Genomic DNA, 16,911 nt, shown 5'->3' with positions numbered 1-16,911 from the left:
TTATGAATTAAAAATGTCGAGGCTGTGCAGTTTATGGAAGAATCATTCAAACAAAAAGCCAATAAAATCGGGACTGAGAAACTTAATCGCTGCAAGTGAATTGAGTTCAAGTGTATCGAATGAGTCTCTTCTCGGATGCAAACAAAATTAAAAGCAATAAACTTTTATAAGAAAAATTGCGTTATCAACCATTTCAAAAAAGTTATATTATTGTTTGGTTTTATTACCATCACCTGAAGTTGTGTTTCAAATACCGTAAATTCGTTTTTTAACGAAGCGGAGTTTATTAATTTTTAATCGACAATAATTTTTTACACAACGCTTTTTGCGGTTAAATGAGATCTAAAGGAAATAATTTGTCCCAAGCGATCTTTAGGGTGTAATCCATTCACAAACAAAATCGGCCCTGTTACATCAAAAGTGGTCAAGTGATACGATTTTTGAATCGAAAAAATTCATCCAAGATGTAAGAATTTTTCAAATTATCAAAATAACTTTCGGTACTTGAATTAGTGGTTGTTAATTTTTTTTTTTTTTTTTTTTTTTACATGGAAAAGAATTTCTTTCAATTCAATATTCAACTCAATTTAATCAACATCAACGTTTTTAATTCTGTTTTCATTATTTTCTCGTTTAACTAATTTTTCTCTTCACCTTTTCTTGATTACAACAACTTTTTAACGTTTTTTTTTGTACATTTCTGTTTCAGATGTCCTTCAGTAATTAGCTGCAACCGCTACAGCATGATTATATTCTGAAAAGATACAAATAATTGATAAAAAAAAAAAAAATAGTCTACCAACGACAGCGCGAATATGCCAACAATAGTGACGTCATTAGACGTGCTGTCATCTGTTATGTTTCGTCAGGAAAATTTTATCAAAATATTTATCATTTTATTTTTTTACTATCTACATTGTACTTGTGATTTTACTATCATTTCGACTATTACCATGCAGAGTTTGTTAATTGATACTAATTGATATGATTGTGATTGTTATTATTATTTTTATTATCGTTATTATTTTCTGCGTAATTATCATCGTCATCACTACCGTCATCATCATTGCAATCTTCATCGTCACTGTAATCATGGTTATTATAGTTATTCTCATTATTATTGAATGACCTACGATAATCTAGTCGTCACATATTAAATATACATATCCAAAGGTTATGTCGATAAAAGATGATGTGCACATTATGTATCAAAAGATTGAATAATCTTCATTTTTTTTAGGAACTGGCGTTTTTTTTATTTGTCTATCAATATTATACAAGTATAATTGTTGTTATCTTTATTATGGTATCTCGTGTGTAATAAAAATAAACAATAAAAGCAGTTACAAGATTCGATTTGTGATTTAAGGAAGAGAGAAAAAAAAACAGGAAGCAGTAATAGAATAATAATGATAACAGTAATAAAATTAGTTTTAACAAAAAAAAAGCCAAAAAAAAAAGAATAAAAAATCCAACGCAAGCCTGATAAACCTGAATCCAAAGAAAGTATCTTCACAGGTATTGTTAAAAAAAGTTTTCATTCTTTTGCAGCGTCATCTAATAAGTTGCCAGTGTACGTCGAAGTTTTATCGCTGCAGTTCAGCGTTTTTCAAAGAAAAAAAAAAAAAAAATTTTCCCATGTGATACGAACGGGGAATAAAAAATCGCGACGAGGCACCTTTAAATATTAATAATAAGAGCAGAAACTTGGACAGCATATTTTTTTCATGATTTTCAGCGATATTTTTCACCTCAAATTTGAAAGAAAAAGGTAGTCGATTTTTGGATACAGTCTGACGACCATCTTAAAGACTACCCTAATTTACACATTTGTATAGTAACGCAAGTGCGGAAGAAAAAATACATATGTCGAAGGAAAGCTGATTATTTCTTTGCTCTCAATCATCTTACAATTAGTACTGTATAACTATTTAATCTGAGGGGTGAGTGCCAGATGAGCGAAATAAACTTAGAATAATCGATCATTACGTGAGGACGAATTTTCAAAGAGACGTGACTGTGGGATATTGCGTCGTGCATCGGTGACTATCGAGAGGGGCGGTTAAAAATAAATTGACAAACAAGAAACGGAGATATTACCGCGACGCAAAACGCCTCGCGACTGACCCCCAGATACACTTGGGCTCGATTGGCAAGCTTCTGGCTAACTTGTGCCTACAGCTGGATAAGGATTCCATTCTTTCGTTTCTTTCACATTTTCTTCACTACCGTAGATTAATCGCGATATTGCGTCACAGTTAAAATATCTCCAACCCATGGCAGTTTATCGGTTCGCGCATATTGTTCAAAGCTTATATCGCTTCTGTGTTATGCTCTAATCGTCATACGTGCGTTATGGAAACAACGTTTGTCGATTGACCTTAAGCCTCTCAATATTCCGTTATGCGACGCTTCACTATTGCACGATTCTTACTCTTCTTCTTCTTCTTCTTCTTCTTTTCCATTGTTGGAATCCAATTGCTTAGCATACTGTTTCATTTCGCAGATGTTTTTGCAAACGATTTCAGGTGGCTGGCTTACTCGCAAACGAAGTGTGGAAAAGAGGAAACATTTGTTATCTAGATGTTTACAGTGTGGCAAGCATAATATAGGTACTTAGCTGCAGCGGTGACACTACAGTTACTTCATTTTTCATTTCTCATCCATTATTGTTACTCCTGCTGCAGGGGAATGAATCCCGAACGAATACGGTGACAAGCATCTCGCATGCCGTGTAAAGTACCGTCGGCGTACTTATTGTTTACAGTTTGAATTCACGGTCGTTTGCCAACCAAGCTACGACGTAGATAATTTTATCAAGTGTTTTTCCTCATCGTCTGTTCCTTTTTTCCCCGCCTTTTCCGCCAAGCGTATCTTGGGTTTTTCGATATAAGAAGAAACGAGTGCAACGTCTCCGAATGTCTACTTTGGCATCGGTTTATCACTGCAAACGTTAACGTACCGAACACACGTATTTTCGCACGGTGTTTCATGAAAAGTCTTCTCCCGGGTTCCCAAAAAAATTCCACACTTCATACCGCAATAGAAAACTGAAATTTCGGGACCAAAATGACAAGTCTGCCTTGCTCAATTTATGCAAAACAAATTTGTCAATTTATGAAAATCGTTGGGTGAATTTCAGGTGCTTTTCCTTTGTGTTTAATCATTTTGCCCTTACTGAGTTTATTCTATAGATACGGAAACTTGCCGTATTATTCTTAAAAGCTGCAGAAACAGCTTGAGACTTACACGAACGCTGTGCCTCTTCAAAAAGCCAAATGGCAGCCCGTTCACGCAAAAATTCAGCAGCCACACGGAAGTGAGATGTCCGTTTTTTGAAAATTAAGAATTGAGATGTCTGATGTTTTTCTTTAGCCGAGGATACATTAGTTTTTCGCTTCTTTCTATTTATGCATTTTCTCATAAAATTAATTTCATTAATACTCGTTGAGAAGAAGAGGAGGAAAAACCAAAATTGTTGCAAGGTACGCTGTTACAATAAAATTTCCCTTCAAAAAGTTGTGTCGATTGTTCAACTGACATTAGTCTTTCTAACTGTGGAAAACAATTCCTCTCAAGTCACGTATATACCCAAACGATGCTTACTTTATATTTGTTCTTTTAAGATCACGTAAATATACTAAATAACTGTGAAAAAATTTAAATCACAAACTTTATTTCACACCTACATTTCTTGATCGAATACAACGAATAATTTTCACAGTGTTGAAACTAGCAAACACGAATAAAAACAATTAGCGGTTGCGGCAGTAGCCAGCTACCCAGCCTGGCTCCTTGTGGCAATAGCCACTGCAGCAATTGCCCTGACTTCCATCAGGTTGACACTATAATCAAGCGATGTTTCGTTAGGAACACTTGCGTTTTTTTTCACGGTAATTTCAAGGAAATAATAATTGAATTCGGACCGTGAGAAAATGTTAATAAGAAGATAAGAATAGTAGCTCATTCAATAATTATTTAATTTTATTTTTGTACCAACCCCGTCACGGTTACGAATACACGCGTCTGCCGTTCCAATGAATGCCAGTATAACAGCAACGACGAAAAGAGACATCAAAATTTTCCTCATCGATATAGCCATTGTGCGTGTTTTTTTTTTATCTAAAATACGCAAGTGCGAATTAAATTTCTTATTCAATTACATCAAGATTTCATGGTTTGTTGTACAAGTCGTACGGTCGATATAAGAAAAAAAAAAAAAAGAAAAAAACACAACAATTTTGCTCTAAAAGAAAAGAACGAGAAAAAAAATTATAAAAAAAACTTGAAAATAATAATACTAATTGATACAAAAACCTATTTCGAATACTCACTCGAGATAATCTTTGCTTCGCGTTCGGCAAGGGACGTAAACTTGCAAAGTAGGTAAGATGTGTCGGGAAAGACGAAGCGAAATGGCAAAACGCGTTCAGAATGCGAAGGCTTTATACCGACAGGCGTACAGGCTTCATATCTCGCCCTCCACCCCTTGCTCCCATAAGTATGCACATACATATATCAAACTCCCCTCTACTCAATTTTTATCCAGTCAGCCAACGTTTACTTATTTCAATGTATTTTTACTTTTCATAATCTTTGTTAGCATAAGAAAAGTATAGATTTCGGCGGAAAATCACTGCTTCCAATTTCTACGAATCTCAACGTTTTCGAAACCTCTGGAATCCAAGAAACAGGCTTTTAGAAAAACGTTGGTCCGTCTGACAAATTCCCACGATGATCTCGGAAACGACTCCGTCAAAAGACTTGAAGTTTGCAGGATTTTACAATCGGATGGTCAAGAAAAATTGCCATCTTTCGTTGAGTTTGAACTTCCGGTTCCACCGGACATAAATCGATTATCAACGTCTTACCGACGAACGTATACTTTTTCCTTTTTATTAATTTTCCTGAAAGAGCAGTTACATTTTCCTAGTTAATGTATTTATCTTTTTTTTTTTCAAAAAGTATGAACTTGTTCTTTTCCAGATAATTTTTCTTCTAATCTTTCTATCAAAACTTTTTCATTCGGCTACCTAGTCTTATCAGTTTTAGATTTTTCACTCGGCCGGTTCGAGATCATCGAGGAAGTTTGTTGGACAGACCGAGATACTCTTCCCTTCTCACGGTGATGAAAAGTACCGCGAAGAAAACAGTTTTTCCAGCTTGGGTTTGTGTTCTATTTTTTCTTTTTCTTTTTGACTAACTCGGTTAACCATGGATGTGAATCGACGCTGAAGCTTTTGTCCCAGATTTTCTCTCTATCCTCAAAGGCTACCCTTCCTCATCCTCGAGCATTTTGCACTTATCTATCTGCTTTTAGGTCGTGTTTAGTTTACATACCAGGATGGTAATAAACAGACTTTGATCGTACCTCCTCATCAAAAATCATCTTTCCTGGGGGCTTTGATCCAGTTTACGCTGCAAGTTCTAATTAAACAAACGTAATTCGTGAGGCTGATCGACGGAGTGTGAACATCATCTTGATTGGTTTTTATTCATCTAATGAGTGGGTTGCAAGCGTTGTGATTGTGACACACATTACTGATATAAAGGTATGTGTAACGCTCCGACACAACGAGATTACTGCGACTTGCGTGACCTCGGAGTCACTTCAGAATCACATGAACATTGGAATCGCATCAGACTGCTGACACTAGAAACCGGTGCAGTTTCTGACTGAACGTAAACACTGATAACGTGTCGCGTTGCCGAGCCTCTCGACGAGTGCAGTATCCAACTAAATGTAAACAAGGAAAATATGTTGCACTGGCGATTTGAACTCCGAGTTTTAACTTCGGAAATGGATTGTGTCAGTTGGGCGATTGCAATCTATGGCGATTGAATGCCTTCTTGCGGTTAAATGAGACCAACTTTTCCACTGTACGGGAACGATAGCGACTACCGTACATCTCGAGTCGTCTACCAATCATGGCTCCAGACTGACTGTAGAGTTTCGGTACTTGTGAGATTCCAAAATTTTGGACAGAGGGCATCGCAGTTTTGTACTGAAAATTTTTGCTTGTTGACACGGAGTAACTACCGACTTTGACTGATCCAGTGTCAATGTTTAGGTAGGATTACGTGTGAACAATTGGACGTTAGATCTATACGAATAAGGGTTCCTTTGCTGTAGATCAATTTATCATGACGAACATCACTAAGGAGAAGCGCAAAGTTTTCATTGCTCGACTGGTTCAAAAAAATCGTCGAGTGTACGTAAGAATCCACTTTCTTGAATGTAGAACAGACTCCTCGAGTAGGTATGTATGCAGTCGTTCTATTGACGACATAATGGATTTGCGGAAGTAATAAGGAGTAAAAAGTATTTCATGGTAAGTCCGGTTGATCAAGGTTACATTGTGCATGGATGACACAAGTACTGGCGAAGATATACATAAGTTGAAAGAAAACTCGAAACACTTCTGCTTTACCTCTGGTATTGAATACCTTGTTCGCTGCGTTGCCTCGAAGCGGTAACATGTAACGAAAATTGTATTGGATCCTACTAATTGCAAGGGTGAAAAAAAAAGATTATGCTTCCTTTTAAAACAGCTAACGTTGCTTGTTCTTACAAGTCCTTTGTTTCGTCGAGTAATTGTATTAAGGCTTGTGGATTTTTATGTCCACTGCTGTTACAACAATAAAATGTAAAATGCACGTGCTATCATCACTGCTTGTTAATATTAGAAATGTTTTCACTTACAATATGTATTTAAAATGTAAATGGCATTTTGGGTTCAGCATTTTGAATGTTCTCAAAGTGACCGTTTACATTTACCCACATGTGAGGAATGTGTGAGAATTCCGAGTCATTTTACGTTGACGTTGCGACTGGACGAGAGATTTTTCTAACTGTCAGTCTGCATGCAAAGCTACGAATTTAACGGTAAATTATTCGTGATATGAGGATGTGAAAAAACGCTTTGCCTCAAAATTAATTCATATTAGACAGTGCGACAAGAAAAAAAGGGAAACTTAGAATAATCGATCATTACATGAGGACGAATTTTCAAACAGACGTGACTGTGGGATATTGCGTCGTGCATCGGTGACTACCGAGAGGGGCGGTTAAAAATAAATTGACAAACAAGAAACGGAGATATTACCGCGACGCAAAACGCCTCGCGACTGACCCCCAGATACACTTGGGCTCGATTGGCAAGCTTCTGGCTAACTTGTGCCTACAGCTGGATAAGGATTCCATTCTTTCGTTTCTTTCACATTTTCTTCACTACCGTAGATTAATCGCGATATTACGTCATAGTTAAAATATCTCCAACCCGTGGCAGTTTATCGGTTCGCGCATATTGTTCAAAGCTTATATCGCTTCTGTGTTATGCTCTAATCGTCATACGTGCGTTGTGGAAACAACGTTTGTCGATTGACCTTAAGCCTCTCAATATTCCGTTGTGCGACGCTTCACTATTGCACGATTCTTACTCTTCTTCTTCTTCTTCTTCTTCTCTTCCATTGTTGCAATCCAATTGCTTAGCATACTGTTTCATTTCGCAGATGTTTTTGCAAACGATTTCAGGTGGCTGGCTTACTCGCAACAGAAGTGTGGAAATGAGGAAACATTTGTTATCGAGATGTTTACAGTGTGGCAAGCATAATATGGGTACTTAGCTGCAGCGGTGACACTACAGTTACTTCATTTTTCATTTCTCATCCATTATTGTTACTCCTGCTGCAGGGGAATGAATCCCCAACGAATACGGTGACAAGCATCTCGCATGCCGTGTAAAGTACCGTCGGCGTACTTATTGTTTACAGTTTGAATTCACGGTCGTTTGCCAGGCAAGCTACGACGTAGATAATTTTATCAAGTGTTTTTCCTCATCGTCTGTTCCTTTTTTCCCCGCCTTTTCCGCTAAGCGTATCTTGGGTTTTTCGATATAAGAAGAAACGAGTGCAACGTCTCCGAATGTCTACTTTGGCATCGGTTTATCACTGCAAACGTTAACGTACCGAACACACGTATTTTCGCACGGTGTTTCATGAAAAGTCTTCTCCCGGGTTCCCAAAAAAATTCCACACTTCATACCGCAATAGAAAACTGAAATTTCGGGACCAAAATGACAAGTCTGCCTTGCTCAATTTATGCAAAACAAATTTGTCAATTTATGAAAATCGTTGGGTTAATTTCAGGTGCTTTTCCTTTTTATTTAATCATTTTTCCCTTACTGAGTTTATTCTATAGATACGGAAACTTGCCGTATTATTCTTAAAAGCTGCAGAAACAGCTTGAGACTTACACGAACGCTGTGCCTCTTCAAAAAGCCAAATGGCAGCCCGTTCACGCAAAAATTCAGCAGCCACAGGAAAGTAAGATGTCCGTTTTTTTAAATTAAGAATTGAGATGCCTGAATCTTTTCTTTAGCCGAGAATACATTAGTTTTTAGCTATTTATGTATTTTCCCAAAACAATTAATCTCATTAAAACTCGTTAAGAGGGAGAAGAAGAGAAAACGAAAATTACGGTAAAGTATTCTGTTAAAACCAAATTCCCCTTCAAAAAGCTGTGTCGATTTTTCAACTCACATTAGTCTTTCTGATTGTGGAAAACAATTCCTCGCTTTTTCACGGAAATATCAAGGAAATAATAATTGAATTCGGACCGTGAGAAAATTTTGATAAGAAGATAAGAATAGTCGCTTATTCAATAATTATTCAATTTTATTTTTGTACCAACTCCGTCACGGTCACGAATACACGCGTCTGCTGTTCCAATGAATGCGAGTATAACAGCAATGACGAAAAGAGACATTAAGATTTTCTTCATTGATATAGCCATTGTGGGTATTTTTTATCTGAATTATTCAAATGCTAAATTATTTTTTTTCTTTTTATCATTCTAACGTTTCAAGGCTTGTTTGCTTATCACGCCAAATCCCAAATATAGTGCTAAGCAACCATAATGTTAAAAGATCCCTGTGTCTCAAAGATTTTTATATTCTGCAATCACTATTACGATACTAGACAAATTTAAAATCTAACCTCGACATTTCTAGCTCTAATACTAGAAATAAAACACTACTCCCTAACATCAAAAAGGAATCTATTATAGAAGCAGTCTTATTACTGCTATGATATATTATACTTCGATAAATCAGATAATAATTTTAAATCCTTGAACCATAAAAAAAAAAAAAAATACTATAAAAAGGAAGTTGAGAAACTGGCTAGTCGGTTTGAAGTAATTATTTTACCACTTAAGTCTATTAAACTTTTTATTTCGTCTTTTATCTTTATTCTCTTTTTTTATTTTGATCTGTTATATGGTAACATAATTTTGTGAAAATCTGTTTCCCAAGTTGGTCCTGTTTGAGGTATTTTGCACCTCTATAGGGTATAAACGCTGAATATTATCTTACGTTCAAATTTGTACTACCTGACAAGTAAATAAATAAGAATTAGAACGGAGACAGCTTCGGTGGTACAAATAACTTTGGACGGTACTGATTTTTGCCAGTGTCCGGGAAGATTATTTGAGAACGTCAAGTCTGGTTGACAGTCGTGAATTTATTCCCTTGTCTGGAGCGTAGAACTTAGGGGGAATAGGAAGAGAAAATAGGCAGAAAATGGAATGATATTCAAATGACATTTGTTAAGAACTGAAACGACGTACGTACATTTTCTTTTGCACAACGATTTTATTTGAGTTTCGGCTATAAGGTTTTGCGGTTTCAGTTTAAAAAATATACAAATATTTAAGAGAGATATAGGCGGATAAAGAAGACTACGCGTCTCATGCGCTGCTCCCTTATTGCCACGATTCCGAGTAAACGGTCAGTTTTCGGAAATTTTCAAGCGCCATTCTCTTCAGGGGATGTTCCGTTACTAAGTGTCCGTTACAAAGTTACTACGAATTCCAAAAAAGCAGGTCTGGTGCATGATCAAAGATACATATACGCATTCAATCATTTTATGAGAATCATCTCGCAAAAACATTATACACAGGCAAATATCCTCATTTCTTCGTAAATAATATTAAAATCACATACTACGGCTGTATAATTTGAATAAAATTTGTCCTAATGCATTGAAGGAAATGATAAAAATTTACATGATTCGGATAATTTCTCGATTGGCATAAAAATATTTTTAAAGGTCGACGATCATATTTGAATCGTACGTCGTCGTGACAAAGATTACGATCAAATTATGCTGCACAGAACTTGTTCCAGAGTAAATGTATTGTGCAATTCATTTCGATCATATTTGTCGCCTAGGTACCGCATAAGCAACCGATCTTCCTCGGTAACCCGCACCGTGTTCTGGAACACGACGTCGTCATTGCAGAACGTACGGGGCGAGATTGAAATTCAGAAATTGAACAGTTCCGAAAGCGCCAAATTCCGAATTCTTTTGTGGCGAAGCTTAAAGTAAAGTAATCAAACTTTGACTAGGCATCAAAGTTTCGAATGGTCGGAAACGCGATACTCAAAGCTCCGAAAGAGCAAAGTTTCGAGAGGGTGAGAATTCCTAAAGTGCATAACTCCGACAAGTCAAAGTTCCGAGAGTACGAAAGTGAAGAAATTTTAAGATGTGAAACATCGAAATTCCGAATGGTCCAAGATTTTCAGTTCTGTCAATTTCTTGCTTGGTAAAATTTCACCTCTGATCTTTGTTTGTTTTGAATTTTCGATATTTTTACGTTCGGAATCCGAGACATTCCGATTTCGGTTTTTCTGATTTTTCACACCCACTCGTTGAGGAAACTACGCTGTGCGGTTTTATTTTAATTTCCAGAACTTTACTCAATCAAAACTGCATTTTTCGGATGTTTTGCTCTATCGGAACTTTACTTTTCGGAACATTACTTTATCGTATCTTTAATTTTGAGAACCTTGCATCTTGGAATTCTGAGCGGTCGGGCTTGCAACAATTCCCAACTTTGTTGTTTTGTAAAAGGTTGATTTCTTCACCTCGAGTTTCGTTTCGCCCTCAAATAACTCGTAATTACGCACTTTCGGAACTTTTCAAATTCATAACTTCAACCCCGCCCCGAACGTACCATCTAAATGTGGCATCTTCCGGATGTCCGTCACACGGAATAGATTCTGAAATCATAAATTTAAGCGTGACACGGGGATTCGCGGGAGAATAGGAGAGTGTTAACCGATAAATCGGCGAGCACTCACAAATGCGTAAGCAATTCCTGGTTCTCGTCAAAGGAAATTCGAATGGTGTGAAGTAGAACTCGGAATAGATACAGAAGCTCGGGTTCGTACTCAAGGTTTTTGCAATCTATTTAGAGTTATTTTAGTTTACGGAAGCAACCAATTTTGATACTGACCATATCAAAGAGTAAAGACCACCCAATTTACATGTTAGTATAGTTACACATGATCAGATCCTACTAAGAAAGGTAGAAAAAGTCCTGTTTTCTTTTGAAACAGCTAATGTTGTTTGTTCTTACTAGTTCTTTTTTTGGTCTAGAAATTTTATTACGGTTTGTAGATTTTAACGTTCACTGTAGCTGCGACAATAAAATTCATTTCTCCCTTCATTACATTCTATGATCAAGAAATATTACATATACTTATTCGTAGCGTTTATGAGCTTGTATTGTATGGTGTATTTTATGGTTATTCAATTATAGGGGAGTTGAAATATAGAAACTAACGATCAAAGTGTGTGAGACGTTCCGTCGGTAACTGGCTTTGAAAAGAGTGCATCGTACGCTTTGTTGGTAATTCCACTTTGACAAGAATGGTTGTGATAACTGTGTGTTGATCACAGTATGCGTTGACTGTGCGAGACATCGTGATGCCAACTGGGCGCAGGTGAGAGTTTATGAAAAACTAATGGTAACTACATGTCGATAATCACTTTCATAGAGGACGGTGACTACGCGAACACAGAGAAGCAGCAGCCAATTCGATATGTATCGTTGAACGGTACGATAAGCAATACGAAGTGACGGAATATCATATAAATATAAGTCGAATGGCTGTAAGTAACCATTTGGTTTAAAAAAAGATGTCGTGTACCCTTCACGAATAGCAATCAAAACAAAACAATTACGAATTCTCTATTAATATTCACTGCAACAGTTTGCTAGTCCAAATAGTTTATTATCACCGAATGAAAATCATTCGAATCAGCATACGAACATTTCAATGATTCCATCGTATGAATAAGTCGAAGAACAAGAATTTAATTGATACGCAAAATAAGAATAAATGGTTATTTGAGAGGAATTTTTTCATGTAATTAAACTGATAGTTCATATTTCCCGTGCGTGTCACCGATTTGAAATTTTGAAAAAAAATGGTTTGTAAAACATCACCTATTTCAAATCGAAACCGAAACAACACCTTCCTTTCAACCGATGAATTATTCTTAGCTTGTCGGGATCGATATCGGGTAATGTAAGCAAGGTTCATTAAATGTGTTTGTCTTTGAATTGCATATATATTAATCACGATATTTACTTGTATACGCCTAAAAGCTGCAGAAACGCATCAGAGATCGCGCGCCTACAATCCTCCAGTCAGGCAATTGCATACACACGTCATCCGCCTACACTCTTCGAGTCAAGCAACCGCGCATACACGGTTGATCGGAGCCAGCAGGCAGCCCAGTTCGTGAACCACCCATGCGGAGAAACAAACACCACGGCGGCCATCTTGATATATTCCTGCCTCTAACGAAATGCATACATGTAATAAATATATCACGTATATATCCTTATAGATATATTCCAACTTCAGTTACCATGCTAAGTCTGTATCGAGAAAAATTCATAAAGTTGTTTTTCTCTTATAAAATTCACAACTTGAGAATATTTTTCCACTTTATTAAAACTGGGCTTAAGACTCAGTTTTATATAAATATTCAAAGTTTTTAATAATATACGGGATAACTGAATCCGAAAATACCAAAAAACAGTGTTGTTTTCTCTACGAGATAAAGGTAATTATACATAGTTTCAGTTAAAAACCAGGTAACCTACCCTGTTTCCCCTTGCAAAACTAGCATTGCCTTGATTAAATCCATCTCTCCTTTACCCGTAGATGCCAAAACCCTCCTCAACGCGCATCGAGCCTCGTGATAGAGCCGGTAGACACGTCCGAAAAAACAGTAAGGCCGAAATAGAAGCCAGACTTCCCGGTGTCAGGAACGAACGCGGGAATCTTTACGCTCTGACCGTGCGATCCTTTTCACCGTTACTCGAGCCGGCCGACCGAGAGGAATAGTTCTCCGCCAACGAGGTCCGGACGTATCGGAAGACCTTCTCTTGGAACAGGTCGACATCGGACGAAAGGTGGTCCCGGTCCCGGTCATGGAAGAGATACCTGAATCTCAATTTATTACGTACAATACCACTCCATACATCACCGACAACGACTTTCCTTGGCTGTACCGTCTCGTAAGGGGGGCCCGAGTCCCTCAAATAAACACAAGGCTCCGAAACGTTGATGCTGACTCTCGGCACACGTACGAACTGTAAAGAAAAGTTGTTTTGGTTTCTATGTATTTTATTAGTGACATGGAGACGTCACAGCGCGTATGATTTATGATGACAGCGGTGGGATTCCGTTCAATAATTAGTTAATAAACAATTTACAAACGGAATAGAATCCACAATTCTGATCTCGAAATTTCATAAAATGGTATTTCACCGGGACCAGCACCAGCTCGTAGCATCGACTCTGTAAAAGACACTCGTTTAATGTGACGATTTCTAATAACGATTAACAAATAACGGTATAACAATGCCGATGGAAATAAGAAACAGTGGTCAAAAGGAAGCGGAGGGGGCGATGATCTCGACCGACAATGACACAAAGCTAAAATATGCTGAGTCAAATGCAGAATTTTTACGCGAAGACATATCAAAGAAAGAAAATAGACTCGGAGCAGAACAAGAAGCTCTAGAGCAACGCCAAGCCGAAGTAGATAGGAAGTCGTTAGAATCAAGCGAAAAGCTCCGTGAACAAGAAGTGAAAACAGAAGGAACTAGAATCGAACAAAATGACTGCCGTAGGCAACAAAATGCAAGAAATATTGTCCAGATTAGTAATCAGTAAACCGGTAGAGCCAAAAGGAAGCGTATCGGGAATAAAAAATATCAAGCTGTCTAAAGGAAAAGGCAAAAATCGATGGCAATATACTAGGAAATTTAAGTTAAAAAATGGGTTGAGAATTATTCTATAAATCTTTCTTGGTGAATAAATGATATTAACTGTAATTCATTTTATCGTGGTATGAATTTCAAGTATTGTTAGCAAGGACTCAGGCATGTACAAGTATATATGTATATAATAAAAGCTACCATCCGTTTCGCCTAAGTGTTTCAGTTTTATCTAACGCAAATATCGAAAGGAACAATAATAAAAATCGATATTAATCATTATCCAGTTTCCAAACGTATTCCAAAAGTTTTCAAAAGTTCCGAAAAGTTTACCAAAGTCCAAAACTTTTCACAAACTGTCGAACTCTAACCATCTAGGGAACAATTTTGTTTTAATCTTCTTGATTAAACTACTTGTCGAAAAATAAAAAAATAAAAAAAATCCCATTACCAAGATCAATTATGCTTCACCTCTTTGACCAAGCTGTGCTCAAAACTGGCATCAAGAATTACCAGTACGTTTCTATCACCAAAAAGCCGCATGAATTGATAAAAGCCGAAATGAAAATAAAATGTAAGACTTTCCTTCCAGTAATGTTCGACCTCAATAAAAAATTAAATGAGCTACTGCCAGAGTTAACCGAAGCATTATAGTTGTTGCGTCGCAAAACCCTCGCTAGGTAAAAAAAGGGATAATTTACAGCCACACATCTGGTTTTTCTAACTTTCGCTTAGTCCTTCAGCGTCCGACCCTTCCTGCTATTCTCAACCTTCCAAGTTTAGTGAGAGCCCGCGACACCCAGACCTTCGTTATATTATAAAAGCTGAAAATTCTTCTATATACGTCCCCTATACAGGTATAAGCAAACCCAGCCTATACAACCTGGGTCGCGGTGGCTTTGGCAGGTAACAGGTAGTAAAGGTGAGTAAAATTGTGTTACAAATTTGCGATAGTATAAAACTTAGTTTCCATATATTTTAACTTACAATCGTATTAGAAACCGCCTTGTCTATTGGCGGACACTTAGGACGGTAACAACCCCTTTCCAGACACCCTCGCAGTCTAATTATTTATAAATCTACTTTCGTCATAGTATAAAATCTGACTTTTATATATGTTATTCAGAAAATTGTACGAATAATGTTTCCACAATCCCCAGTCACTTTCGATGGTTCCCCTAGACACATTGAAGTCTACTCCAGGCGTGCGCGCGATGAATATACATGACGGTGGTGCGAGTGAAATAGCGCGATCTGTACTCTAGATTTATCAAGAAAATTAATTATGTAGATTTGTAACGGATTAAAAAAGTAAATTTTAAAAAAATAATGAAAAAAACATTTTCATATCAACAAATTATGAAATCAATAATATAATAATGCGATTTATTACGCTATTAACTTTTGCAAATTATCGTTAAATTTTGTATTCAACTAAAATTTGAATTTTCTCAAGTGAATTTTATGGAATCAAGTTGTGATTTAAGAAAGTTGTAAAACAATATCTATCGATAATTTTTTTTTAAGTATTGTGCAGAAGATAATAAGAAAAATCGGCAGTTGATGATAAAATTCTAGAAGTTTAAAGTTAAGGAGATAAATTTGTATGTATATTGGTTTTACTATAAGGAGAGAAAATAATTTAGATCGTAATGAAATCAATGGAAAAAGAATTAAATTATACTTTTAATTATAGCCATTACAAAACAAAGTAAAAAAATAAAGTTTCAAACATGTATTGTTAAATTTAAAAAAAAAATTCAAGTATTTCCATCGTCATCGTCGGTATATCCATTATCTTCATCGCCGCTACTCCATTCTGTGGATGAGTTGTCTACACTGAACGACTTTTTGTTTACTCTTTTTTTCTTTTTTAAATCTGCAGGCTCAGAATTGTCGTATTGTTTATCAACGCCTGTGAATGTTTTATGACATTCCCGGTGATAACCTCCATCTGTATATTCATCAGGTAAAATAATGTTCGCATATTTAAGCTTATGTTTTTTTCTGACTTTCAAAACAGTTTGACACTTCTTCAATGTTTCTTCAGAAGGCAAAATTAATTTTCCCTCAATTTTCTTACAAATAAAACAACTTAATTTGTTTTCATCCGTTTCTTCTGTTTCCATTATAACACTTTACCGCAACTGGACCACTTATCCACGTATATGTATATTCATCGCGCGCACGCCTGGAGTAGACTTCAATGTGTCCGAGAAGATGGGGGAACCATCGAAAGTGACTGGGGATTGTGGAAACATTATTCGTACAATTTTCTGAATAACATATATAAAAGTCAGATTTTATACTATGACGAAAGTAGATTTATAAATAATTAGACTGTGAGGGTGTCTGGAAAGGGGTTGTTACCGTCCTAAGTGTCCGCCAATAGACAAGGCGGTTTCTGATACGATTGTAAGTTAAAATATATGAGAACTAAGTTTTATACTATCACAAATTTGAAACACAATTTTACTCACCTTTACTACTTGTTACCTGCCAAAGCCACCGCGACCCAGGTTGTATAGGCTGGGTTTGCTTATACCTGTATAGGGGACATATGTAGAAGAATTTTCAGTTTTTATAACATAACGAAGGTCTGGGCGTCGCGGGCTCTTAGACTATAACTTCTCTCACAATCTTGCCTCTCCCAAGCTCACCTTCAATTTCAAAATTCAGTTGTCCACGCACCGTTCAATAGAGAAGACGTGCGCCTAACTCCACGAGTCATTTTAACCTTATCAGTCGATTTGTGTAATAAGCCAACAATTCAATCTTAACACACCAATCTACCCATGGCGCTTTATACTTGTCAAATATATTGGTTA

General features: G+C 36.6%; 2 protein-coding genes and 1 long non-coding RNA gene across 8 annotated transcripts in view; 1 reads left to right on the top strand and 2 right to left on the bottom strand.

The window, feature by feature from the left end:
- LOC107222247 (tachykinins) overlaps positions 1–1,396 on the top strand; it is a 70,383-nt gene extending 68,987 nt beyond the window's left edge. For all 5 annotated transcript variants that reach the window (XM_046730936.1, XM_046730934.1, XM_046730937.1 and 2 more), the window contains one exon: positions 710–1,396. In XM_046730936.1, the coding sequence (XP_046586892.1) occupies positions 710–723 (14 nt within the window). In that variant the 3' untranslated portion in view covers positions 724–1,396. The remainder of the gene's footprint in view (positions 1–709) is intronic.
- Positions 1,397–3,659: 2,263 nt separating this feature from the next.
- Positions 3,660–4,530, bottom strand: LOC107222248. The gene is made up of 3 exons (XM_015661521.2): positions 4,335–4,530; positions 4,001–4,122; positions 3,660–3,845 (listed from the first exon to the last, which is right to left on the bottom strand). Exons 1-3 carry the CDS (start codon positions 4,513–4,515, stop codon positions 3,756–3,758), a joined length of 393 nt encoding a protein of 130 aa, XP_015517007.2. The 5' UTR covers positions 4,516–4,530; the 3' UTR covers positions 3,660–3,755.
- Positions 4,531–10,693: 6,163 nt separating this feature from the next.
- LOC107222249 overlaps positions 10,694–16,911 on the bottom strand; it is a 37,511-nt gene continuing 31,293 nt past the window's right edge. For both annotated transcript variants that reach the window (XR_006902747.1, XR_001525638.2), the window contains 3 exons: positions 12,962–13,453; positions 12,441–12,652; positions 10,694–11,063 (listed from right to left, as the gene is read on the bottom strand). This is a non-coding gene — a long non-coding RNA (uncharacterized LOC107222249). The remainder of the gene's footprint in view (positions 11,064–12,440; positions 12,653–12,961; positions 13,454–16,911) is intronic.

Source organism: Neodiprion lecontei, chromosome 2, assembly GCF_021901455.1.
Source record: "Neodiprion lecontei isolate iyNeoLeco1 chromosome 2, iyNeoLeco1.1, whole genome shotgun sequence".
In the NCBI taxonomy this organism is placed as follows: domain Eukaryota; kingdom Metazoa; phylum Arthropoda; class Insecta; order Hymenoptera; family Diprionidae; genus Neodiprion; species Neodiprion lecontei.
The sequence above is the reverse complement of the archived record's forward strand: the minus strand, read 5'-3'. Positions and strand labels throughout refer to the sequence as shown.

Coding starts and splice junctions, on each gene's coding strand:
- LOC107222248 (XM_015661521.2), bottom strand. CDS start 4,515: ATGTATGTGCATACTTATGGGAGCAAGGGGTGGAGGGCGAGATATGAA. Junction 4,123..4,334: donor CGAAGCAAAGATTATCTCGA/GTGAGTATTCGA, acceptor TGCGTATTTTAG/ATAAAAAAAAAACACGCACA. Junction 3,846..4,000: donor GTATTCGTAACCGTGACGGG/GTTGGTACAAAA, acceptor GCTTGATTATAG/TGTCAACCTGATGGAAGTCA.